The sequence below is a fragment of the Sarcophilus harrisii genome, chromosome 1, assembly GCF_902635505.1.
Source record: "Sarcophilus harrisii chromosome 1, mSarHar1.11, whole genome shotgun sequence".
Classification (NCBI taxonomy): domain Eukaryota; kingdom Metazoa; phylum Chordata; class Mammalia; order Dasyuromorphia; family Dasyuridae; genus Sarcophilus; species Sarcophilus harrisii.
Genome location: NC_045426.1, coordinates 160,633,955 through 160,661,819, shown reverse-complemented (window position 1 = coordinate 160,661,819; position 27,865 = coordinate 160,633,955). Strand labels below are relative to the sequence as shown.

The following is a 27,865-nucleotide window of genomic DNA, read 5'->3' as shown; positions in this document are numbered from 1 at the left end:
GGTCACACAGCTAAGTGTCTGAGATCAGATTTAAACTCAGGAAGATGAGTCTTTCTGTCTTTGGTCCAGACACTCTATACACTGTGCCACCTAAAATTACTGGACCGCGTAAAAAAAAAAAAAAAGCATAATATTCAGAAAGAACAAACTGATAGATAATTCTACTATATTTTTTCCTAATGAGGCAACATCTAAAATACTGGGTTCATTTCTGGATCCCATAATTTGTGAAAGATTTAGCCAAATTAGAGCACATACAGAAAATGTGACCAAAATGGTGAAAATCCGAGAGACTATGCCATATTATGATTGGGAGGAACTGGAAGTCTTTATCTGCAGAAGGGAAAACTTAGAAGGGACAGCATACTGTCCAACTATCTGAAGATATGTGGAAGAAGGTTTTAGGTTTGTTATACCATAGAACAGAATTCTTCTTAAGGAAGAAGAGACAGAGGGAAGGATCAATGGGTCATTTTTTTTTTAGTTCCAATGGATCATTAGCCTTTTACTACAAAAGGAAGTTGATTTAGGCTTGATATAAGAAGAAACTTTATAATAATTAGTCATACTAAAGTGGGTCTGTTTCAGGAAAGAATTGGTTACACATCTTAGAGGTCTTCAAGATAAGGTTGGATGACTACTGGTCAAGAATATTTTAGAGGATATTGCTGAACAAGATCAGTTCTGAAATCTCTTAAAACTTTGAGATTCTGTGACTCCATGAAATAGAATTCATCTTAGAAGTGCACATGCCCATCAAATACATCTAAAAAATTCATTGTAAGACTGTTTCTGTCAATCACTTAATAGGTGACATGACATCAAATAGCCTGTTTCCAGTGGGTGTGTAAGTATTAATGATTTGTGTGTGATTTCTATGAATGTGGAAGCACAGATCAAAGGGTTTATACATGGGGCACCCATGCCAAAGTTTCCTGCCCTTCTGCCCAACCTTCAGATGCAAAGCATCTCCTAGGCAGGTCCCCGGACAGCACATTGTTCATTATTGGGGGGCGAGGGGTCATACTGGAATCCTTTGTCTTTCCATCTAGATGGAACCTGATGGAGTTTGTCATCTGTGACCGTCTTTGAGAACTCAGGGTCACCTCTATTGTTAGAACAGGCATCTTTCTTTCTAATCAACATAAAAGCCCATATCTATACCAGTTCCTAAAGGGAACTATCTTGATACATTTTTTGCTATATGTGGTTTGACTTTTATTTTAGAGTGCTATTCAATACATTCAATCGTTGAGTTTTTTTTTTTAAATTAATATAGCAATGATCTTTCCTTTTAATGACCATACCAAAAGAAATGGAATTCAGCTCTGTGCTTAGGTGGAATTACCTGAAAAGAAATTTCCTGAACTTAGAAATCAGAAGGGCGGTTTCAGGCCGATCAGCTTCCTATTCATCCTTTTATAGTGGGAAAGAACAATTAGAAAATCAACGGGACAGGCACAAAGAAAGTATCAAGTGTGGAGAGAGTCAAGGAGAGAGCCTAGGCTGGTCAGTCTATTGGGTATGTCAGTTTGTCTCTCCTCCCTTATTTTCTCTCCTTTCCTCTTTTTTCCTCCCCTCCACCACTCCTCCCTCCCCCCCAGTCTTCCTTTCCCTAGTCTCTCGTTCCCTGCTTTCTTCTTCGTACTATTTTTTCACTTAATTTCCTCTTTCTCTCGCTCTCCTTCCCTGACATCACCCTCCTCATGCCCCGTTTCTTCATTCATATCCCGTCTGTCAGTTCTCCCGCTCTTTACGTCCCACTTCCATTCTCTCCTATTTCCCAGAAACCGTCTGACTCCTTTACTTTCCTGCTCTATGCCCTTCCAGGTCTCTGGCCCCATCCTTTTTCGGGCCCCCATTTTTTCCTCTGGGCTCCTCCTGGGGTCCATCCAGACCCGACCCGCCCGCCCACCCCGCCCCGGCGCCTCCCAACCCGTGAAGAGAGAGTCCTGGCCAAGGGGGCTGCAACCGGCTTCGGTCCCTCCCCCAGCGCCTGGCCAGGGGCAGCCTCGAGCATAAACAGCCCCGTTAGATGCTGAGCCCCACTCAGAGAGCTCCCGTCTGGCTGGCCCTAGACGTGCCACTGCTGAGCTTCTGTCTCCTCCACTGGAGGGGCTGAACTGCAGAGGGAACAGGTCTGGCCCGGACAACCCAGTTCTGAGCATCGTCCACCTGAGCTGCTCCAAGACCGCCACACGCACATACACATACAGACAGAACAAACATCTGGGCTGCTGTGCCCTCTGCTCTCCTCACTAGCCAACAGAATAAGGAAAAGGCGCTATGTGGCCCACACTCAAAGCTGCCTTCCTCTTCCTGCACATATTCCTTCAGTCCTGGCCAGGCTTTGGAGCCCAGGCTGCACCTCAAGGTAAGTAGATTCAGGGATTGTCCCTGGGCTGGGATTGGGCTGAGAGCTTGCCACTGAACTAGGAGTGGGATTCCAATGGACAGGCAGATTTAAAAATCAAATCATGCTAGTCTGAAGCTTGCCCTGGGTGCAAATGACCCAGGCAAGGTAGCTCTTGTTCTTCTTAATTCCTGATTCTCCATCTCTTCTATCTCCCATAGGTCAAAGTTTAAGAACAGGATACTAACAGTAACAATCATGTAATCAAAAATTATGTCTAAAATCACTAAGGTCCCGTGCATCTTGAAAATTCTGTCTCAAAACCTGACTGTGAAATAATCACATTCCTGCAATGGGAAGGTGTTTGTTTCATGGTAAGGGGTGAGGCGCAGAGATAGGAATATTAAAATTTTGGGGAAGAGGAGAGTGTGAAAACACCTGGCATTTTCCACAAGATTTTTCTTTAAAAAATAAGAGTCTGGAAAATAGCCTTTCTTATACTTATTAAAATCAGTTTTTCTCCTCAGAGAGAAGTTTGAGTATTCCTGACTTCCCTTTCCCCTAGCTTTTTCCTATAATGTGTTGGACACCCTTATAAATAAAGACTGTAAATCTTCTGAGATATGGTATGCCTCTGAGAAATACTCTCCAGGTTGGCCATACCCATTAACCTCTCCAAAGTGTCCTCTCCTATTTCCACTGCAGCTTTTCTGTCTCCTCCCCTGCACAAGCAAAGGGAACCCTAAGCTCACCTGGGATTTGAGAGGAACTGAGTAATCCCTCCTCTTTTCTTCTCATGGAGAGATATTACCCACTCTGAAAAGTCAGACCTCAAACCTTTTGGTTATTTAAGTATGAAATATATGAAGAGCCCTTTCAGAAAATTAATGTAAACCTCAAAAAAGATAGCATTACTTAAGTAAGAAGAGCTAATAGCAAGTGTTATGTGTTATTCAGCCATAGCCTTTGTTTGTTTAAAGTTGATGGCAGACTTAGATCATTAGTATGCTGGGGAAATAAAACAAGAAAAAAAAACACACAAATAGTTAGAAGCTTCTTTATTCCTCAGAAGATCTCAGAATATTAATATTTCCAAAATGAAGTCAGTCACATCTACATTCAGAGATCTTTAGCTCTCCAATAATCTCGGTATTCCTGTAGGGTTTTAGCAAATTGCCCTGCTCGATTCTAGCCCAAGCAATCAGAAGAGTGGTTTAAGGGTGCACTGGACCTCTGCCTTAGTGTTTGGAAAACCTATTTGAAATGCTCTGCAACTTGAATTCTTTGTGACTTGAACTTCGGAGTAAGGAAACTCTCCTCCTTACATAACTCAAAAGAGATTTCATTACTGCAGAAGTCATTTGGCAGGTCACAAGCAATATTTTGAATTGCATTTATAGATTTCTTGTTTGATAAATTTTGTAAATTCTGTCTGAATAGGGATTGTCCCTACTCCTTTGGACAGAATAAGGGTAGGATTATCTTGTATACACTTATACACAATCTATGCAACATAAAATGAAAAATTGATAATTACTGCTTGATTTGATCAGTGTAGACTTCTCGTGTCAAATATATCTATTTATCTGAAATTTCCTATTTACAGTTGAACAAATTTATCAGGTTCCTTCCAGTTCTGAAAACAATGAAAATATGAAACTACAGAGTTCCTTTCTCCTCTGAACTTTCTAGAAATACACAATGTACTAGTTGAATTCATTTGGGAACAGAAATTTTGCCTCTAACCCAGGAGGTAATGCTTACCTTGAGGGCTAACCTCAGCAATGGAATAAATGTACAGAGGGCTCATTTCCTCTTCAAAACACTTGGGCAGCTCAGCAGTAATTAATCTCCACCATGACTCCATAAGAGAAGAAAACTCAATGGTGCAGATGAAAGGAACTGAGATTTTTGCCCATAGTAAATCACAGAAGGGATCCTGGTAAAAAGCAAGAACATAAATCAAATGTGTTTAGTTTTGAGAGTGATCCTTGAATTTTAAGATTACAGAGACTCTCTTTGGAGAGTGGAACCTCCTGTAGTGAAGTTTTAAACAGTGTTGCCTTGTTCTCCCTCTCCTCTACAGGTGGAAGTCTCAAAATTCCATTCCTCCCCAGGTTTAAAGATTCCATTCCCTTTTTCTGAAACACATTAGTTAGCAGCCTTCATGTTCTGGCCAAGATTCCCTCACACCACACAGAGAACAAATTCTAGGCAATGGCTCTGGATGTGAACTGCCACTCACGCACTACACAGTGTGTTTCCTTGCCCTCTCAAAGCACTGTTGGTTTTCAGCACATATCCAATCAACCAAATTTAAAATCTAATTTTTTTGTCTCTTAAAAAATAATGGGCCTCTTAATTCTCAAAGAGAGTAGTTTTTTTTTTGTTTTTTTTTTAAGAGACCAAAAGAAGTTCTCCAATGCTACATACAGGCTACTAGAGCTGCAACTTATGCTGTTTCCCCCTGCTAGATAGTCCATGAACATACTTGGCTCAATGACACAGCTCAGTCTTTGAAAGTAAGTGTGACTGTTTGGTTCCATTTAAGGTAAGGCATACTCAGAATTAGAGACAACTACTGGCTTACCTTTGGTGCAATCCATCTGTAGTCTCTGCTGCTTCACTATATGACTGGGCTATTTTTCTTCGATACCTTAAAGATCATAAATTTTTGAGCCAAAAAGGACCTTAAAAGGCATTTAATCCAACTCTCTCATTTTATAGACAGACTAAGGACTAATGAAGTGAAGACATATGTTCAGGGTCACACTGATATTAAGTAGCACAGTAAGTGTTCAAACCCAAACCTAGAGCCCTTTTTACTTCTCTGCTCTATATCCCAGGTCCCTAGGTTGGTTCCTTTCCGATCTTGAACTCAAATTTGAGCTAGAACTGTGATCTCATCAGGATGGGTAGTCCCTTCACCAATACAGTTCCCAACCTCCTCCATCCCTTAAACAGTCATCATGAGTTGCTGTCTTCTCTCCAACTAGGTAGTGATGGGGCTAAACTTAGCCCTAGAATTAAATTCCAAGCTTTTTCCTTCCCATCAAAGTTTTCACTTCTCTAGCATGAGATCCTAGAGCCACCTCCATTCCAAGGAGGCATTAAAGGCTTTAGGGAAGGGTCAGTCAGTGTGAACATTAAATTAATTCCTTTGTACCCAGCACGTGTAAGGAACCCCACAGCAACGCTTGCATTCTTTGGGTCACAGGAATGATCAGTTTTAAAAAAATGATGTTCTACCCATAGTCATTCTTTTTTTCCTTTTCATTTCTGTTTCCTAAGCAGGAGTGTTTCTCAGTTCAGTACTGTCTCAGCTATTTCCTGCTGATCCCATGCAACCACTGGCTCACACTTCCTTAAATCCCTCTTAGGGCACTGTTGCTATAACACTGATATGGGCAGGAAGGATCTATGAGAATTTTTCAGGTGGGAGAAGTGGGATTACAGGACTAGACCAATGAATTAAATTACCATACCATTATTTTATAAAACAATGCTAGTGATTCAGCCTTGTAACAGGAGTCTTTGTTTACTCTGAGTAAGTAAGCAAAGGGCTAATTGTTACAGGGTCACCTGGTATCTGGCCTCAAAGCTCAGTAGTGAAAGGTTAGGTTTCATTCTGTAGAAGTATTACTGCTTGTGTGTTAATTGACTGTTTAACTTTCCACTGTTGCTTCTTTACAGTCTTCGATCTTCTTTCATCTTCAAACCAAAAACTGGTTACAAGTTTCCTGAAACCAATCTTAATGGATCCCACCCTGAATGAAGTCTACGTGATGTCAACCTTTAAGCTGCATACAAAAAGTTCTGCCACCATATTTGGCCTTTATTCTTCAACAGATAACAGCAAGTATTTTGAATTTACAGTGATGGGACGTCTAAACAAAGGTAAGCATGGGATGGAGAAATCACTCCTTCAAAAATTTTCCAGTGTTGTGATCTTATATTCCATGTCCTAGAGAAGAGATTGTATTCCTCACAATTTTCTTTTCACTCAAGGTTCATTTCCTTTCCAAAGCACTGTCTATTCATTGAGTCCAGTTTTTCCAAGTGCACATTTGTAGGACATGGGTCCATAGATATAAACCTGGAAAGGACCTCAGAGATTTTCTCTGGTTTAATTCCCTCATTTCGGAATGAGAAAATGAAGTCTAGGGAGGTAAGTTAGTGAAGGACTTAAGGTCGATCACAGAAATAGGAAATAGCTAGGCAGTGCAGTAGATAGAAGGAATGAGTTCAAATTCTACCTCAGACACTTACTAGTTGTGTGACCTTAAGCAAGTCATTTAGCCTTATTTGTCTCAGTTTCTTTATCTATAAAATGAGCTAGAGGAGCAAATGGCAAACTACTCCATTATTTTTGTGTATACACAAACATACACGCACATAAAATGGGGTCATGAAGAGTCAGACATGACTGAAAAATAACTGAACAACTTCTGACTCCAAATCCTCTTTACTATGTTTCCTCCCTCTCTTTGGCAGGAGATGAAAAGGAGGAAGGCAGAAATGTTTTCCATTATACAAAGATGCTGTGTGACTAAATTACACTCAATTGTTGCCCTGGGGCCTCAGTTCTGAAAGGATTATCAAAGGGACAAAGCACAGAGAGTGTTAGTGGGTAATACACAAGGCTACTCAGAAGAGGGATTTTGTGTTCACCTAAAAATGAATGATTTAACAAGTCCTTCTCTCCCAAGAGCTAAGAAGTTCTAGTAATCTGGAAACAGCATCCTCTCCAAGCGTGTGGGGTGTGTGTGTGTGTGTGTGTGTGTGTGTACTTCCCACTTTCCACCTCCACACTAAGGAAGCTTCTCCCTTTCTCCTCCTCCTCATCCTTATAAATGAGTTAAAAGCACCTTCCTAGGCTTGAAGGAGAAAGCAAATCTGAATCCAAGGATTTGTACAGATTGTCTCAAGACCCAAATGCTCCCAATCAGGCAACAATTTTCTCCTTTTGTTTTTTGCTATCAGAGGGAGATACTCCAAGCATTCCTGAATGGTCCCAAAGAAAGAAGGAATCTGATCTCTTTTTTCTTCCCCCACCTCACCCCTTAGTACTACACATGTTTCTGGTTACTAGGGAACATGACAAATACATATATGCTCTACCTTATATATAATAAATAAAAGCAAAATTTGACTGGTTGACCCTAATGAGATCTGACACTTTATTTCAATTTATTCTTATAACAGAGACATTACCAGTATTATAAACTCTCTTAGAGAATTATTCATGGCTGAGTGATTTATTCCCTAAACTTGAGAAAGTAAAATAATTAAATAACCATCAGATTTTTGGTTCCATTGGTAAGGGTACACATATGTACTCACACACTCCTTCACATATAGTATACCAAAATGATTTTTCCTTCCTCCTCTTTTCTTTTAAACCCCAATTTTGGTAAAATTGTTAATGGAAATAGGGAAGAATATAAGGGGAGAACAGGAAACTGAGGAACATGGTCATAATTAGTGGTCAGGAACCATTCCAGTTCTTTTTTTCTCCATCTTAAGTAGCAACTAAAGCCTTATTTAGTTCATTCCCTTGCCTCAAACCAACATAAGATTGTGAGGGCTTCAATCAAGTAAGGTGAGCCCTGATAGAGTAACTACACTTTCATTACTTGGATAGAGAAAAGAATGCTGAAATTGGAAGGAGACCCAAGTTCGATTTTTGACTCTGTGGCCTTAAGCCAAGCACATTATCCTTCTAGGTCTCAGTTTCCCCATCTATAAAAGGAGTAGATTAAATGAGCTGAGCTCTCAGAATATTTCCAGTTTTTCAGCTATCATCTTGTGAAGGCATGAAAGAACTTTTTTTCACATTGCATACATATAGCCTAAAGGGGCAATAAGAAAAGTGGAGTCTGGGGAACAGAAATCACAGATCTTGAGTTCAAATATCAGCTCTGTTAATCCTTGTATGAACTTAAACAAGTTGTTTCATCTTTTTTTTTTTTGGAGGGGGGGATGAGGAGTGCTTCAGCTTCCTCATTTGTAATCAAGTGGTTGGACTAAATCATTACTAATGTCCTTTCCAGTCCTGAATTTATGAGCCTGATAGGCAGACAGAGGTTTCTATAGTAGAAGATGAGATTTTCTCCTTGGTCCCACATTCTGTCCCCCCCTTCCAGTTATGGGCTACCTATAAGTACAAAAGTGACAATTTATCTTCTGTACCATTCCAGACTGAATTATATTCCATAGAGCTAAACTAGGATTTTCTTAAGAAAAAAATCACAATAAATCTGATTTACATGAGACTTGGAATACACATATTTCATTCTCTTAAGTTATATGAGACCTTCACATTAACCCTTGAGATTTTTAGTGACATGGATAGAGAGAAGTCCTGAATGGCCACCACTGGTCCTCTATGACTTAGCATAGTCCCTGGTTTGCAGCAGGCACTTAATAAATGTTTGTTTTCTTTCCTCATTCTTTCTTTCCTGAGTTCTCTCCTTCCTGCCCTTCCTTTTATTCCTTCCTCCGTGGTTCCTATTCCAAAGTTTTAAGAAGAATGACTTCAGTTATGATTCTAAGAAGAAAACTATCATGTCTTTTCTCAATCTTTTCCTCTGAAAAATCAAGTGACTATTATTCATATAAACATTTTGCCCTTGTCAGATTAAAGTAGCTATAAGCATGGAGTAGAGTCAGAAGCATTGTGATGGCTATTGGAATGAGTTACATTTGAGGAATGTTCAAGATTTAATTGAGTGAAATCAAACAGGATATGATTAGGAAACCCTTAAATGAAACACCTGGATTAGTATATTTAGACACAATCTCAGATTTTTTTTTCAAAATAAAATCATATTATAGGCTTGTGAATATTGTCACCTGTGTTCTAAGAACCCCAAAATAAATATAGCATAAGAGATGTTAAATATTTAACATTATTTTGGGGAAGTTTCCATGTACTATTTATGTTAAAATGTTTACTGAAAGGATCTGGGCCTGACACATGATGGGTACAATAATACTGAGAGAAAGAGAAAGAGAGAATAGTTCAGTAAAAGTAACTAATATAGGCACTAGATCATCTTGCAAAGTTACATCATTCTTCATGCATGTAAGAAAAAAAATTGAGGTCAATATAAATTTCCTAATTCTTCTTTAAGTTCAAATTTGATCATTTTAATTAAATAGTATTTGGTTTTGTCTTTTTTTTTCTATTTACATTGTTTTAGTCATGGTATATGTTTCCTACATCCCCTGTGCTTTGCCTAGTTTTTTCTAGTTTTTTTAGTTTTTCTAGTTCTGTTGATTTTACTTTGCATTAGTTTATGTATCTTCCCATACTTTTTCTGAATTCTTCACAAATATTGTTTCTTATGTCCCAGAAATGTTCCATTATATTGATATAATACAATTCATTTAACCATTTCCCAGTTGATGGGCACTGACTTTACTCCCAGTTGTTTCTGAACACTTTTAAAGAAAGACATTGACAAAATTGAAGGACTCTAAAAGAGAATAACTACCATGGCAAAATGTCTGTGTAGGAATAGGACCTATAATCTCACTGGCACAGGAAATTTCCAAGAACAGGGAGCTCCCATTACCAGTGAAAGTCAGTACTTTCTCTGCAACTCATAGTTTTAGAATTACCCAGAGCACTGAGAGACAGGTTAAGTGGCTGTTCCAGATTCACATTCCTTTGTTTTCATCCTCAATCAAAGGGGACCAAAGTGACATCATGATGTCAGAGTCAATGTACAGTATGTCCAATGGAGCTGTTCAAGCCAACATAAGCTCAGAAGGCTTTACCACAGGATGAGCACAAATAGTCCATATGAACATTTGGAAAAGAGATGTTTCTGCACATTTTACATTGCTTTTGAACTGTTGCGATTCTGCTTTGCTTATAGAGTACAGCTTCTTTGATGCAGAAATGCTGTGCTAGATAGTCTTGAACTAGTCTCCCATTTCTCACAATTGATATCAAAGTTCTTATGAAAGACCTATGGTGTATCTCAACCATCCCAGACATATAGCCCATGTTGCATGTAGGACTTAAATTCAGATTCTCAGTCTCAAGGATGTCTTTTTCTCTATTATATCATAGTTCCTCTGTCTGGAAATGATGGAATTTGGATAACCATTTGTGGAACTAGAAATATTTAGCCTAGAGAAAAAAAATTTGGATGGAATCTAGTACAGTTATCTGTCAAATATATAAAGGGTTCTCATATGAAAGACATTTAGTCGATGTGATTTTATAAAACAAAAAGAGAGTAATAGGTGATAGTGGGAGAGCAGATTTTGGTTCAAGCTAATAAAATACTTATGTATGTATATTTGTACATATATTTTCAAAAGAAGTCAATTATATTGAAATATAATTTATCAAACAATTAAAAACTCTACCTTCAAGATCCCCTAAAATCTATTCAAAATATCTGGGGAGTTCAAGACCCTGATGTTTAGAACCACCAATGTAGATAATCTACCTCTGAGGTCTGCAGAATCTTTAATATTCATCTCTTCTGTGATTCTATTTACTCTGCCCTTGCTTAATGAGCTTTGTACATGCTCCAGAAAACTCCATTTCCAATTCTAACTTTATATCCATCCTTTATTATAATCTTCACCTAGTTTGTAAGCCTTAGAAAACAAAATGATTATGATAAGCCTCATTTACATGCCGTGTAAAATGCATTAATTAGTCATCACAAACATAAAGCATTGTTCTTATCTTAAATACTACTTCACATATTTCCTTTCCATATGTTTTATTTTGATTATACATATTTATATTATGTTGCATTTACATCTGTTCAAACCACTCTAAGTGATTTTTTTTAAACACACCAGATTTTGTAATTTAATGTAGTTGGAAAACTAACAGAACTTTCAGGAATATAAATTTGGTGATTTTCCACTTATGTTTGTGTAGAAGGCATAAAAATTGCCAAGGCAAAGCACAGGGGATGTAGAAATATCAATTAACAAATTCAAACAAGGAAAACCATTGCAATGGGTGAAAAAAGCAAGAAAGTACCTTTTAAAAACATGTTGTTGAGTCATTTCAGTCATGTTTGACTCTCCATGACTGGGGTTTTGTTGGCAAAGATACAGGAGTGGTTTCCCATTTCTTTCTCCAGCTCATTTGACAGATGAGGAAACTGAGGCAAACAGGGTTAAGTGACTTGCCTGCTACACAGCTAATAAGTGTCTAAGGTGAAATTTGAACTCAGGTCTGCCTGATTCCAGGGCTGTGTCACCTAGCTATCCTATTTAAAACACACATTGGTCCTAAATAAGGAAGAAGGCAAGTATACAGTGATGATAAATGTAGATAATGGTGCAATCATTATTGCATCAGATGTCAAGTGGAATACCAAACACGTACCCAGAACTTGCTATCTAAAAACCAGGGCTTTTTAAATTCCTTTTTGCTTTTCTTTGTACTCTCAGTACTTAGCCCAGTGCCAAAAAAGGGTCATTAAGCCATGTCGGACTGTTCATAGCCTTGTAGACTATATCACACCAGGAGTATAGTAGTTGCTCAAAAATGCTGGGTAAATTGATTGACTCTTCAAACAGACAAAACATTATCCTTTCATAATGCAGCTGGTTCCCTGGAGTTGGTCCGTACTATTTACTTGCTATGCACATTCTATATCTTTTCAATAATTTCTTAGAGGGACTTTTGGTACACTCTTCATAATATATTCATTTAGCCACTTTCTAATTCCTAATGATCTTCATATATGTCTTAACCCCCACCCCCAATAGATTGTAAGCTCCTTAAGGAGTTTACACACCCTGTAATTTTTCATTGTCAAATCCCCAGGGTCTAGCATCATGTCCTGAACAGGGTAAAAGCTTCATAAATATTTGTTGATTTGAACTGTTTTTATGAAATTAGTCCCAGAATTAGCAGGTATGTATAGATACTAAATTTTTAAGCATTGAAAGATGTTAAATAATTAAGTCAATTGAAACTTTTAAAGTTATGTTTTATTTATATTTATATGTAATAATTATAAGAATGTAGGAGGGCATGCTCTTATCCACAGAAACTTTTACTTTACATTGGCACTAAAAGGTTTTCTGGATTATCTATTCAGAGAACTCTATCTGGATAAGTCACCAGATAAGCTTTCCAAGCTGTGAGCTAATACTCCAAGTAACTGAAATGGCACAATAGGTTCTGACTCTCTTTGCACATGTCTGATTCTGAATCCCACAGTTCCTTTTAATGCAGCTTGAATTTCTGCTTAGAGATATGAATAAATATAATAATATATTAGTCTCTCATGGCTCAGCCCCCATCCCATGGAGATTCTAATCTTTCCAACTTAAAGTGACTTGAAGGATTACATAAAAGCCCTATATAAATCAGAGTCTATTTTTATAAAAGAGAATTAAAACTAATGAAATATAGAGTTTGGAGTCTAGGGAAGTAGTGCCATACCTTGGCAGAAACTGAAATTTCCCAGATTCATGACTACAGTGATAATGAAATTAACAATGCTAGTTTTTAAATGATGGAATGGCAGACAACCATAACTCCCGGTGGATCTGAAATCTTACCTCACCCTCACAGCCTTTGATCTTGTTTCCTAGGTCCAAACTAATGCCTTTTTAGTGAAAAAAACTTTCAGTATTCTAGTCTCAAAGTCCAATGGAGAAAGGGGTGGGACTCACCCCGCAGTTATCTTACTCCTGTCTGGTAAATCAAGGAAAAATTCATCTCTAGCCCTTGGCTGATCACCAGATGTTTTCACTGTATCATCACCAAAGATTCCAAGGTTGGATGCAGTCTCTGGCTTCTCCTAAGGATTGCTGCAAGACTGAAGATCAAGGTGCCCCCAAACAAGCCCCCAAAAAAGGGACTATACCCCAAAGTCAAAAAACTATCCTATGCTTAAAACCCTCTCTTCCCACAACCTCTCACAACCTCAGGACTCCTCTAGATTTCTTTCCTCACAATTCAATAACCTTAGGCAATTAATTTTAGGTTAACTATCCCAGGTAATTCAGCTCCACATTTCCTTTTTTTCCTCTAGAATCTAACAATGGTAGAAAAATGCATAGAAAAAGTAAAATCTAGCCAAGTGGTAGGCATTTAAAAATAATAATGATAATAACAGCTAATATTTATATAGTAATTTAAGATTTGCAAAGTAGTTTATATTTTCTCATCTGATAAATCAGAACTGATAAACTAATTCTCTAGTCTACAGTTATGACTATATAACTACTGGATGATAAATTTAGAACTGTATGATTTATTATGGTACAACTATCTAATTTTACATATGAGGAAACAGAGGTCCAGAGTCATTAAGCAACTTAGCAAAAAGAACATGGGTAATTAGTGGCAGAACCAGAATTAAAACTCACACTGTTTGACCCCAAACTCAATACTCTTTCCAAAGTTCTACTTCCTGACATCCAGTTTTAAAAGAATATCTCTGTGGTATCCTTATGATATACACATACATATTTTATAATATGTAATTAAAATGTATTATTATTATTATAACCACAATTTATATAGCACTTAAGATTTTTAAAGTGATTTTCCTTATTTTTTTTATCTGATCTTTGTGCTTATGAACCTGCAAACTGCATCTTCCTTCTAGCTGAGGGTGAGCAGCTGTAAAATTGCTGCGCAAATCTCCTTTGGTTTGTAAGGAACAAAACAAAGGAAATGAGAGCTGACTAACTCACAGCTGAAGAAACACACTTGTACCCAGTACCTGTTTTCCAAAGCATGGTGCTCCCTTGAGTGAAGACCCGGGTTTGGGGTGGGGTGGAGCAAAGAGAGTGCTCCCAGTTCTTTGGACAGCTTTCATTTAGTTCCCTTACTTCCAAAGGGGTAGAAACCATTCGGGTTCACCTTCTGTTGATTTTCCCCATTGATTTACCCCTCTAAAAGAATTGATCCATCTATTATAAGGCCTAATGTCCCAGATAAGCAGAGAGCAATGAATTGTAAGGATTCAAATTAAGGAAATCTTATTTCCTGCTCAGATTTCTTACAGGAGCCCATGGATATGTGCTGAGATGAAATATAAAATTAGAAAGATGGAGAAGAAAAGAGGGAGAATAATTATTCTTAGGGGGAGAAAAGAAAAGGAAGAATAATTATTATTTTTCTTCCCCCCCCCCCCCACTACTATGATTGATGACTCTGGATGAGTCCTTTATAACCATCCTTGATGACTCCTTTATAAAGAAGAATTTTTTAAAAGTTTAGCCAAACTAACTAATCAATATATTAACTGAATCTAAAAATATGCATTATGTTCCACACTGGAGTCCCCCAGCTCTGCAAAGAAGAGAAGATGTAGTCTCATAAACCTTCTTTGGAACCATGCAGGTCATTATAATAACATAGTGTTTGGTTTTGATGTGTTATTATTCTTTTTACTTGGGTGGTTGGAGGCATTATGTATCTGGTTTCCTGGTTCTGCCTACTTTCCTTTGCATTAATTCTAAGTAAATCTTCTGGGGTAAGGTTTTTTAAATGGTTAATTAGGGGAGTTTCTTACTGATGAATTTGTGTTATTTGAAAGGAACTGATTGAACAGGCCTACACATTGTTTTCTATGGATTTATATACACAGAAACAAACAATTTTCCCTTTAAAATCAGTCTTAATCTATTTTGGTATCAAAAAAATTGTATTTAGTGTCAGAAGATAAGAATTTAAATGCTGGTTCTACCATTGTATGTATTATGTATGTATGTACATATGACCATGAGCAAATCATTTTACTTCCCTGAGCCTCAGTTTATTCATTTATAAAATTTAAATAATGTTTACCCTAATGGCCTTGCATTATTGTTGTAAGATCAAATGAAAGTGATGATTATGAATTACTATTAATAATATAATAAAATCAATTATTAATATCTCTCAAAGAAAGACCATATTTTAGTTTCATGACTAAAAGGGATCTCTGAATTAAGCAATACAAAATCTACCAAAGCTTGAATTTTATTTACACTATCTCCCCAAAGACTTAATCCAATCATGGAAAACTCATGTCCTAAGGCAGGCAGTCAATTATCTTAGCCATAAATAGGTTATACCTGTTTAATAGAATATAAGTTCTTTGATGGCAAGGACTGTCAGAAATTTTTTTAAAGAAATAAATGTATATTCTTGATCAAAATGCAAAATCAAGCATAAGTGATGAAGTGAGTCATTTTGCTGAGTGTCTATCACAAAAGATACTGTTTTACCCCTGGGATAGGAAGAGGTCCACTACCCATTGAGAGCATGTGAAGATAGATTGGCTCTGTGGTGTAGTCAAGAAAAGTATGTAGTTATGAATTGTCTCTTCCACTTTCAGGAAGCTGTCCAGGTTATAAACCTGAGTTTTTATACTCTGAAACCAGTTCTGAAAGACTGTAGAAGTGCTCTACAAATTAAATGACATAAACTAATATTAACATAGGCTGTATCGAGTCTGTAAAGGTTTCTCTAGTGGCTCCCTGTTGCCTCTAGGATGAAATATAAATTTTTCTGTATGACATTTAAAACCTTTCACAAGCTGGACCTACCCTGCCTTTTCAGCCTTTTTATATATTACTCTTTCTCCCAGTCAAACTGGCTTATTTACTATTCCAAGCCCTCCCAGGATAGCACCAGAGCTTCAGTCTAAAGAGTGGAGAGCCAGGCGAACCCTTCCCTCTGGTTGTTTTTTCAAGAACTACCACAGGGACAAAATCTTGGCAGCTTCTAGCCATCATCTAGGCCTGGAGAGGATAAAGTGACCCTATGAAGGATTTTCTTGGTGTCAATGCATTTGATTTAACTGTCTGATGCTGAGCTCATGTTACCCATATTATATAAAAACTCAGCACATTTCCTTTGGAATTTTTGGAATGGAGTTCTGCAAAGAATGTGAATATGAGTGACCTTCTGAAATGGGTTGCAACGTAAGAGTGTGCCAAAAATCATGCCCAGTAGTTGCAAAAAGAGAAAAAAAAAGACATTTGGAAAAAAATATTCTATTATATTGGCAACTTTTTTTAGTTCAACTATGCATATGAATTTGTAACAGAATTCCTTTCTCAAGGAATTCTCAAGGAATATTCTTAACATATTTTAATATGAAACATAAATATTAATGGAAATTATTTTTAAATTAAAAAATCACATAGCAACAAAATAAAAATAAAAAAGATTCCCACAGGACTGTAGCTTCTGTGCTGGTCACAGTCAATCTGGCCAGACAAGATTTGGACTCTCACCATAGTCAAAAATTGCCTCTATGAGAGTAGATACTATTCTTCAGCTATATTGTCCGACCTCAGCATAGAGCTATTCTAAGCAATGTGTCTGGCAGTCCTGAGAATGGAAAGTGACCTTCCTTGAGTCTCACTGGATGGCTGGAAGGTGCAGAGCCAGCCAATGGATGCCTATTATTCCTTGGGAAAAGGCATTACAGCTTAAACCGAGTTTAAGTACTCAGCAATGTTGCCACACAGGAGTTCCTGGTGCAGACTCAAATCGCATGTGTTGATTATTTTTATTACCACCATATGTCATAGTCTCTTAGTGGTGTCTGTTCTCTCTGGGCCCATAATGTGGTCTCAAGTCCACATTAGCTGGGCCCCAAATCTGAAGACCTTGCAGCTTGCTATTAAAGGTCTGAGGGCTGAGACTGCTTTATTTAAACTGAGTTTCTACTCCAGCACATAATATAATTCTCTGTCCATACCAGGCACTTAAAGCCCCCTTGAATGAACTTTTTAAGAAAAATCAAAAGTGAACAAATGTGGCAAATGTCAAAGAATAACTCAATTCAAACCTTCATTAAGGGTTTTCTGTGTATAATTTATAGGCAGCTAAGCAGCTGAATAAATAGAATACTGTACTTAAAGTTAGGAAGGCCTCAATTCAAATATCAGTCTCAGAAACTTGCTGACTGTGTGATTTAATTTCTGTCTGCCTCAGGTTCCTTATCTATAAAATGGGAATGATAATAGTATTTTTACTTCCCAGCACTGTTGCAAGGATAAAATACAATTATAAATATTTTATCTATAAATATAAGATGTTATAACTACAAAAATAAGACATTTTGCAAACTTTAAATGTTATATCACTGTTAGCCATGATTATTATGCTAGGTGCGAGGAGATGGGGGAACCAGGCAGTAATGCAATTATCATACAAGAAAATGAACAGATGAGTTCAAAAGAGATTTGAGGAGGGAAGCTTCACCTGTAGCAGAAGAAAAATCAGATATGGGTTTATGGGAAAGGCCATTGAATCTTAATAACTGGACATGTGTGGAGAGTCCATGCACAATTTGAGAAAAATCATGCTACAATTGCACTGAGGTTGGAGGAGGGAGGACTTGACCAGCAAACTGAAGCTCAATGTGACTGACTGACAGAATGAAGAATAAAGGAGGAAAGAAAGTTACAAAAGCAGATTGAAGCCAAATTGTAGAAAGCATTGAATACCAGAATGAAGTTTATCCTTTAAGTCAGTGGTTCTCAAACTTTTGTTTTCAGTATCTTTATCCTATTAAAAATTATTGAGGATATCGCCAAAGCATTTTTGTTTATCTGGATTATACTTATAGACACTTACCATATTGGAAATAAAAACTATTTTTGAATTTGTAGATCCTCTAAAAGGATTTCAGAGATCCCCAGGATTCTCTAGACCATATTTTGAGAACCACTGCTTTAAATAATAGAATCACATAATGAAAGCTGAAAGGGAACTTAGAAGTCAATCTGTTCTGCCCCTTAATTATACAAAGAAGAAAACTGAGGTCCAGAGGAAGCAAAATGATTTATTCAAGGTCACTGAGACTTTAAACAGCGGAGCTGGAGGATACAAACCAAAATTTTCAGCATGAAGAACCACCAACTTTTTTTTTTTAATGACAGACTAACCTGATCAATTTTGTGCATAACAAAGATTACTTAGGAAATAGTATGAAAAGTAAGATGGACAGAAGAGAGCCTGGAGGTACAAAAACCAGTCAGCAGATTATTTCTGTTGTCCAGAAGATAAGAACATGAACCTGAGCCAGGATATTAAAAAATATATACCAGCATGAATAGACAGCAGAAAAACGAGGAAATGTGGAGGTAGAATCCACAAGACATGGCAGCTTATTTACAATGAAATGTGAGGGAAAGGAAAGACACCAAGATGACACTAAGGTTTTTAGCCTAGGTGACTGCAAGGAGGGTGGTACCCTTAATACAAATAAGGCAGTTTGAAACTAGATAGATTTGGGGAGTGGAGATAAAATTTTCATTTCTAAACCTCTTGAGTTTGAAGCAACACTAGAACATTTAGGGACAGCTGCTCTTGAGGCAATTTTAAAACAGAACTTTGGCATCTTTGGAAAAAATTTTGAGATTAAATTCCCTAGTCAAAACTTTGTCAGTCAGTCTTATCTGAACTGATACAAGGTGAAAGAAGCAGAACCAAGAAAACAATGCCCAGTGGCTACAAGAACCAACTGGAGAGAGAGAAAAAAGCCAAAACTAAAAGCTGAGCAGTCATAATGACATAGTTTTATCTGAAGAATACATGAGAATATATACTTCCTTCTTCAGAGAGATGGTAGACAATGTGTATGGAACACTGTATGAAATGTTAGAGTTGACTGAAATGTTAGTTTTGCTGAATTACCTTTTATTCCCTCTTTTCTTTTAATTCTGTGTTACAATGGGTGAATTATCAAGTATGGACAGAGGGAGTACCCAGAAGAAAACAAAAAAAGTACAGAAGGGCACACAAATAAATAAAGCAATTTTGTTACTACCTTGTAAAATTTATTATGTCTATTTCTCTAAAAACAAACTATACATCAAAAGTTCTGTTTCTTATGTAATCTTCCTTTCTGGCTTTTTTCTGAATATTGAAATATAATTTATGTTTGCTAAGCTCACAATAAAAAAAAAATGTAATTTTGGGGGGAGGGGCAAGGCAATTGGGGTTAAGACTTGCCTGGGGTCACACAGCTAGTAAGTGTTAAATATTTGAGGTCGTATTTTAATTCGGGTCGTCCTGACATTCAGGGCTATTGTTCTATCCAATGTGCCATCTAGTTGCCCCAGTGTAATTTCTTAAAAAGAAAATGAAAATGATGTAAAAACAAGAGCTATCAAGAAAAATACAGTTTCATTAGACTTTACAGATCATTGGCTTGTGGATGGAGTTTTTAGTTGAAAAAGAGAGGGTGTCTTCATTGAATATAAGAGGATAACCAACATACCTATGATCCCTCCATCTCTGATTGATGCAGGAGTATTCCCTTGAATAATTCTCTTCCTTATAATTAACTTGTGTTTTGTTCCAGCCATCCTCCGTTACCTAAAGGCTGATGGGAAGATACACCTGGTGGTCTTCAACAACATCCAGCTGGCTGATGGCAAACGCCACAGGCTGCTCCTTCGCTTGAGCAATTTTCAGCGAGGATCCAGCTCTGTGGAGCTCTACCTGGACTGTAACCAGGTGGACACCATCCAGGATCTCCCCAGGGCATTCTCTGGGCTCTCTCACAGTTCTGAGCCCGTTGAACTGAGGACATTTCAAAGGAAAGCACAGGTAAGTAGAACAGCATCTGTTCCTTCAAGGGAGATTCATAAACTGAAGTCACACCACAGTGATTTGTTCAATAAATACATACATAAAATGTATGACCAACTAAAAGTAAAGAGCTGAGGGAAAAAAACTTAGTAAATGTAGTAATAATTGAGATTCTAATTTCTAACAAGCAAGAAACTTCCAAGGTCTACTTTACAATATCTTTACCAGTCAACTACATAACCTTTGTATCATGCATAGTACTGGATTTGAATCCAGGATCTGAATTCAAATCTGGTCTGCCATTTACTATCTGTGATCAAGCCATCTAATCTCTGTGGGCCTTAATTTCTTCATTTAACCATAACCACATAACCACAAATAGTTCTATGTATAGGGCATTTTTGAGAGACAGAGACAAAGACAGAGACAGAGAGAATGAAATAATCTCACATTTCTTACCCTGCAACTTTACTTTGAGTAATTTTTTCTTGCATTAAATATGGGGTAGAAATAGAGACACCATGGCCTCTGAGGTGCTTTGCATCTCTCTACTGTTTTTCGTGATTTTTTTCATCTTTTAAGTTGTCCATATGTGAAGACAACAAAAATATTAACTTCAAATTCCAATTCTGCCACTTATAGTACCCCATAGTAACTGTGTGGGTTTTGCACAGTAATTGACACATACTAAACATTTAATATATGTTCTAGCTATTTATCTGTCTAGCTATCCTGGATAAAATTCAGTTATTTTCTTTATGCCTCAGTTTATGCATTTGTAAAATAAGGTGGTAAGATTAGATGATTTCCTATAAACTTATAGTCCTTTAATCCAATGAACCAAGATAAAAATGATTCCTCTTACTCTGGGGTCAAATATATTCTTGAACAATAGAAGACAACTTTCAGGGAAAACTCTTCTGAACAGAAAATGCCTAACTATATGAAGAAGCTCAGGAAGATAGGGATGGTAGGAAATTAACCCTCATTCAAAATCCCATGATGAGCTAAATCATTTAACCTGGAAGTCAATAATTATTTCATGGAAGAAATCGGAGATCAATGTCCATCAGCCTAAAGATATTAATATTCTGTGACATCAGTAATTAAGAGTGGAAAGAAAGACCCTCATGAATATTCTTCCTAGAAAACTAAATTTCTACAAGATTTCTTTATCCAACTGCATTCTGAAGAAATCCTCCAAACTACCAGAGTATCTTTGTCTCTTAGTAGAAGTACAATAATGCCTCTGTCTGATATTCTATAAACCTCCTCCATTAAGCATGTAGGCAACATAAAAGAATAAAATTAATGTAACCCTTGAGACACTCAGAGCATGAAAGACCCAAGTACACTTTGGATGATTCTTTTCATCTCTGGCTCATAAACCCACCTAGAAAACTTGGGAAATTAATGCAGAAGGGAAAAAAGGAATCTTTGGGAAATGAAAGGAAAGTGCCTGTTGAATAACTCTCTCACAAAAATCCATTTCAAATTCTTAGTCAGTTGCAGTCCGTAATACACAGATTTCTTTCACTCAGAGTTTTTAGCCATAGTTTGTTGTGTTACTCAGGTTTTTCTTTTGCAGTTCCCTGAAGATCCCATCAGGACAGCTAGATGATACAGTAGAGTCCTGGGCCCGAAGTCAGAAAGATGAGTAAAATGTGACAGACCCTTACTAGCTGTGTGATCTTGGACAAGTCTCAGTTTCCTTATCTGTAAAATGAAGTGAAGAAGGAAATGTAAACCACCCCAGTATCTTTGCCAAGAAATCCTAATTTGGGTCACAAAGAATGAGACATGATTGAAATAATCAAATAACATAGTCCCCAAGGTGTACCTAACATAGTATCTAAAACTAGAAGGAAACTTAGAGGTCATTTAGACCAATCCCCCTCATTTTCTAGATGAAAAAATTGAGGCCCAGAGAAGCTAAGTGATAGTCAAAGTCACACAGCAAGTGGATGGCAGAGAGGATTTTGAACCCAGATCCCATAGTCCCAAATGTTTTCATTGTACAATATTCTTCTTAATCAGAGTTCCTTCCACACTGTAATTTGGTTCCCATTGCTTTAATAGTAACTGATGTTTCTATAGTTCTTAATTGTTTTACAAAGTGATTTTGGTATTCTTTGCTACCAGGGATTGCTCCCTAGGTGAGGTTAGGAAGATATAAGAGGAAATGAAGGTCACTTAGCTAATCCTTACCAAAGTCCAGTTAAGTAGATACTATTCTTATCCCCATTTTACTGATGAGAAAACTGAGATTCAGCATGATTAGGAAACATGTTCAGGATCACACAACTAGTAAATGAACCCAGATGCTCCAGACTCCGACTCCACTGCTCTTTCCACGACACTAACTTCCCTAGAAGGATGTCCCCCTTAGTTCCCTGAAAAGATTATGGTTTGGGGCTCTCACTCACTTGGACACAACTATCTTTTGGGCATGGGTCCAAATCCTTAAAGCCTTCTCTTTCATTGGACAGGAAACCTCAGGAATTTTCTCTGGTAAGACAGTGAAATAGTAGCATATTCTCTAAAACACTTCTCCTGCCCACTGTATGAAGTTTTAATCACAGCCTGTAAACCTCACTGTGGTCACTGGGCTACCACATCGTGACTGAGTGCAGCTTTGCTCAGAATTGTGCCAAAAATCAATGACATGGATGGTTTTTCCTGCCAGGATACTTTGGAAGAACTAAAGCTGGTTGTGAGAGGTTCGCTGTTCCAGGTCGCCAGCCTCCAAGAATGCTTCTTCCAGCAAAGTGACCATGTGCCCACATCAAGCACAGGTATACCTCCTTCTCGGGCTGTGTATTCACTCTAATCATGATATGAAAGATGCCCAAAGATGTTCCAATCCAATCACAGCTTCACAAAGCAAGCTACTCTAATTCCTTATTCTCCCACAGCACTACAGAGAGAATCAATTGTCAAATCTTGCCATTTCTTCCTGCAGACCTCTCTTGAATCTGTCCCCTTCTCTCTACTCACAACTATCAGTTAAAATCAGGCCCTTATCACCTCCCACTGACTCACCAATTGGTCAATAATAGCCTCAGTCATTTGCCTCACTCAGTATTTGCAGGTTTTGTTGGCTCAGAGTGAGTGTAAATAGCAACTGTTTGTGGTCTGGCCTGAAATCCTGTGGGTCTTGCCCTCCCAGAGTGTTTCTTTTATGAAGGCAAGCTAGGTCCTTTTTTTGCCTCAATTCTTACTTCATCTTAAATCACTGAATGGGTGTTGCCTCAGAGCAACTGAAATCTGGGAAAGACCTTCGTTTAAAAAGATCAAAGTCTCCATCACCACTTGCCCAGCCTCTTTTCATTTATATTTAATTCACTTGAAAATCAAAACATCCCCCTCCAAATATTAATGGTCCTCTTAGAAAAGGAAGAATAAACAACAACAAATAAACAACAAAAACAGCCTCCTAATTGGACTCCCTGCCTCAAGGCTTTTACCATCCTTCACACTTAATTTGCCTCAATCATACATCTGATCATGAACCTCTCCTGTTCAGTGAGTTCCACCAGTTTCCTATTGCCTCGAGTATAAAATATAAACTCTTCTGTTTATCCTTATTGCTCCAAATTAGCTTTATAGGATCACTGGGCATGACTCCTCCTCCTGGATGCTTTAATCGAGTCCAAATGACCTTCACTCTGTACTTCATACACAATACTCCATCTCCTACCTCCATTTCTTTGCTGTAGGACATCGAGCCAAATCATCTTATAATTATCTTCTTTGCATTTGTTCACTTTGTGTTTATGCTGCATATGTTTTAAATTGCTGCCAGAAGTATCTAGGTATCACAGTAAATAGAGTTCTGGGTTTAATGACAAGAAAACCTGAAATCAAACTCTGCCCCTCAGACACTTACTAGCTATCTGACTCTTTATCCATTCATACAAACCTTCAAAACTGTTTTGTTTGTTTGTTTTGGCTGAGGCAATTGGGATTAAGTGACTTGCCCAGGATCACACAGCCAAGAAGTGTTAAGTGTCTGAGGTCATATTTGAACTTAGGTCCTTCTGACTTAAAGGTTGGTGTTCCATCCACTCTGCCACCCAGCTGCCCCAAAACTGTTCATTTTTATAATATTGATGTTATTTATAGGATAAATTGTTTTCATTCTGTTCACTTCACTCTGCCAGTTCATACGAATCTTTCCATAGCTATTTATAAACATTTTTTTTCATATTACTTATGCCATTATAGTATTTGATTATATTCACGCACCATAATTTGTTTAGAATGCTTCCTTGGGTAAAGTGACCATGTGCCCTCATCAAGCACAGGTAAGCCTCCTTCCCAGTCTGTGTACTCCCTCTAATCAGGGATTGAAAGATGCCCAAAGGTGTTCCAGTCCAAACACACCTTCACAGATCAAGTTACTCCAATCCTTTATTCTACCAAACCACTACATAAACAACCAGTTGTCAAATCTTGCCATTTCCTCCTCCAGACATCTCTTGAATCTGCCCCCTTCTCTCCACACAGCTACCAATTAAATTCAGACCCTTATCACCTCCCATCTAGGTTATTAATATGCCTGTAAACCCCAATTCTGATCGTTGTGATTGCATCTCCAATACCTAGCACCATACCTGGCATATAGTAGGTTCATAATAAATGCTTTTTAATTGAAGGACTACATCTCTGAAATAATATCTGGAGATTCGATGAAAGTTCTCTGTGAGATCAATGTGGGTGACATTATTTTTGACAGTCTAAATATTGAATTTGCATTGTGAATAGTGTTTGGTTTATTTCTATAACCTGGATAAATTTTGTACAAACTCATTGTTATAATTGACATCATCATCCTCTTCATTACAATTACTTAAGTAAGTCAGAAAATTGGCGAAGACCCCTTGTATTATAATCTTTGGCCTTTTGCCATTTCTCTGGGGAGCCAGCTAGTCTAGGTCAAGCCTATGGGGATCAATGAAAAGACTGTTGTTAATCTACCTTGTTGGTTTTCTCTTTGGTATTCCACAGGAGACGTAAATTGGCAAATCTTGGGCCAGATGACACAACTCAACAAGTTACTGGGAGAAGTAAAAGACCTCTTGAGGCAGCAGGTATGGTATGGATCATTGAACAGGACACATTCCTAATAATATAAGTGAATACCATTTATATTTGTCTGGATGGTCAAGGCACATTATTGCCCCCAGGTTAAATGATGTCCCCTTAAAGCCTCATCATTATAGGATTCTAAGCAACCAAGTAGCATATTGAACAAAGAGCTGGACTGGAATCCAGGAAGGTCTCAGTTCAAATTTTGCCTCAGACATTTACCCACTGTGTGACTGTAAAAATCACTTAGGCTCTCTGTGCCTCAGTTTCCTCATCTGTAAAATGAAGGAGTTGGACTCAACAGCCTTGAAGGTCTCTTCCATCTTTAAATCTATAACCCTATGAAATGGTTCTTGACATTGGGCAACAAAGCATCAGACACAGGAAGATAAATCTCACAGGCGACAGCTTAGCCAATGCCAAGATCTTTACTACTCCTCCCCCAAGATCCTTCAATCCCTCAACTGCATGATACATAATGTTTTCCAATCATCTTTCTATTTCTAAAGGTCAAAGAAACCTCTTTTTTGCGAAACACCATCGCTGAGTGTCAGGCATGTGGTAAGTGCTTTTCTCATAATTGGCTAATTTAATGAGATAACTAAGATGCATCCTAGGAGCCAATTAGTGAAAATGTTTGTTGAATTTGTTGTTGGAGATTGGGGGAGTCTTCATTGATCTGGACCTCCAGGGCTTGGCACATAATCCAGGAGAAGAGTTAATTGAGAGAAAAACTCTCTTTTGCAAGTAGAATAAAATTCTTCATTATCCAAAAGAATGAAGAGTCAAAGATTTTACTTGAAAAACAGTTTGGATGGGACAACTAGTTCCCAAGACAATCCAAGGAAACAGAATTTCAGAAGTTTTTATCACATGAAGAGAATTTCCTTACACTGATGAAATCACAGGTCTAAACAACCAAAAAAAGGACCATACTTACTTAAATTCTTCAACATATCTATGATCCTACATGGATATTCCCTTCAAATGTACCAATAGCAACCCATATATGGCTTCTCATCTTCTGTAATTCTTCCATTTTCTCTTCTAGATGTAGTAAAAGCTTTCACCAGTGATGCACAAGTTTTATCTGTTCTTATTATATAACCAGCTCACCTCCTTTTCCAGTCATGTATTTCTTGAGGCAACATGGTATAGTAGATAGAAAGATGGGGTCTCAGAGTCAGAAATACTTAGGTTTAAATTTCACTTTTGACACAAGACACTTAAACTCTAAATGTCCCCAGACAACTCTCAGACTGGGGGTCTTTCAATGTACTCTGGGATAGAAATTCCACTGGGAAAGCCAGATTTGGTTTTGCATTTCATTAAACATCCGCATAAGGCATATTGCAGCATCTGTGACATCCTGAATTTCTTTTGCAGATAGTCTGACATCAAGAATAAGGCAAAGAGTGTTAATTTGCATTGGTAGAAACATTCTTCTCAGAGTCCCCCACACCAGAGGTATCAAACACACAGAGGCAAGCATTGTCACCCGCAACACCTTTAGAACAGCCAACACAGATTAAAATGGAATAGGGAAATAATGAAATAAACCAAAATACAATAGAAATAAATAATGTTAATATGTGGTTTTCTGAATCAAAATATGGCACACAGGGATACTTGTGTATGGTTTAGAGGCCCCCTTTCTATCTGAGTTTGAATTCAATGCCCTACACCAATGAAATCACAGCATCAGTCCCAAATCCCGAATCTTTATGTCACTTCTTGTGCCAAAGGCATCACTGGAAATATGTTGTGAATTACTCATGCATGTTGTACATCTGTCCATTGCCCCTTAGGTCAGCCACAGTTTGTGTGCTTTGGAGACTGCGATTTTACAAGACTAACAATCATGGTAGCATCATTTGAATACTGATCCGTTGGGTCACAGAACAGCTCTGGATGTTTTTATCTTTTATTTTTCAGGCCCTCTCAGCCTCCACTCTCCAACTCCGAACACCATTCCAACTCCAGCAACCCTGCTTCACAGGTGCGACTCCAACCCCTGTTTCCGAGGAGTCAGATGCACAGACACCAGAGATGGATTTCAATGTGGTCCCTGCCCAGAGGGATACACAGGAAATGGGGTTACCTGCTCTGATATTGATGAGGTAAAGAATAGACTGATAGAATATAGAAAAGCAATTCCTTTACTACTATCCTATTAGCTCTCTCAAACACAACACAATGGTGGGATAGTTTTAGTGAATGACAGCTATGGCCTCCACAGGTCCTCAGAAGGAGAATATTAAAGAGTACTTTGCACAGGCTAGTCACTCTTCCTAACTTTTAACATGTTCCAATGAAAGCATATGGTCCTCACTGTGTCAGGGCATGACACAGTGGATAGAGTGCTGGAATTGAAAATTACCAGATGATTCAAATTCTGCCTCAGATATTTGCTAGCTTTGTGACCCTGGCCAAGTATCATAGCCTCAGTCTACCTTACTTTCCTCATCTACAAAACAGGGATAATAATAGTACCTACTTCCCAGAGTTATTATAAAGATCAAATAAGAAAATATTTGTGAAGCACTTTGCAAATCTTAAAGTGCTAGTTGTCATTATTATTCAAAGCTTGCAGAAAGACCATGAGGGCAACTGAAGTTTCAGGATAGCCAATCTCACTGGGCTGAGTAATAGAAAGTCTGAAATAAAAAATATTTCTTCTTTTCCACCTCCAAAAATTGAGGTGTTAAGATAATATCTAATAATAAACATCTACATATTCATTTTAATAAACATCTACATATAATTTTATAGATTTTTTTACTTTAATTGAAGGAGTAATAAAAAGGAGCCTAAAAAGACCTTCTGGTCTTTTTGCCCAATCAGAGGAAAGAACTAGGTCTGACTTTGGAACT

General features: G+C 37.7%; 1 protein-coding gene across 1 annotated transcript in view; it reads left to right on the top strand.

Annotated features, from left to right (window-relative positions):
• Positions 1–2,035: 2,035 nt before the first annotated feature.
• The window catches only part of THBS4 (thrombospondin 4), a 52,917-nt gene continuing 27,087 nt past the window's right edge, over positions 2,036–27,865 (top strand). The window contains exons 1-7 of the mRNA XM_003759415.3: positions 2,036–2,374; positions 6,047–6,250; positions 19,672–19,919; positions 22,588–22,696; positions 24,912–24,994; positions 25,502–25,553; positions 26,928–27,112. Coding sequence (XP_003759463.1) covers positions 2,287–2,374; positions 6,047–6,250; positions 19,672–19,919; positions 22,588–22,696; positions 24,912–24,994; positions 25,502–25,553; positions 26,928–27,112 — 969 coding nt within the window. The 5' untranslated portion in view covers positions 2,036–2,286. The remainder of the gene's footprint in view (positions 2,375–6,046; positions 6,251–19,671; positions 19,920–22,587; positions 22,697–24,911; positions 24,995–25,501; positions 25,554–26,927; positions 27,113–27,865) is intronic.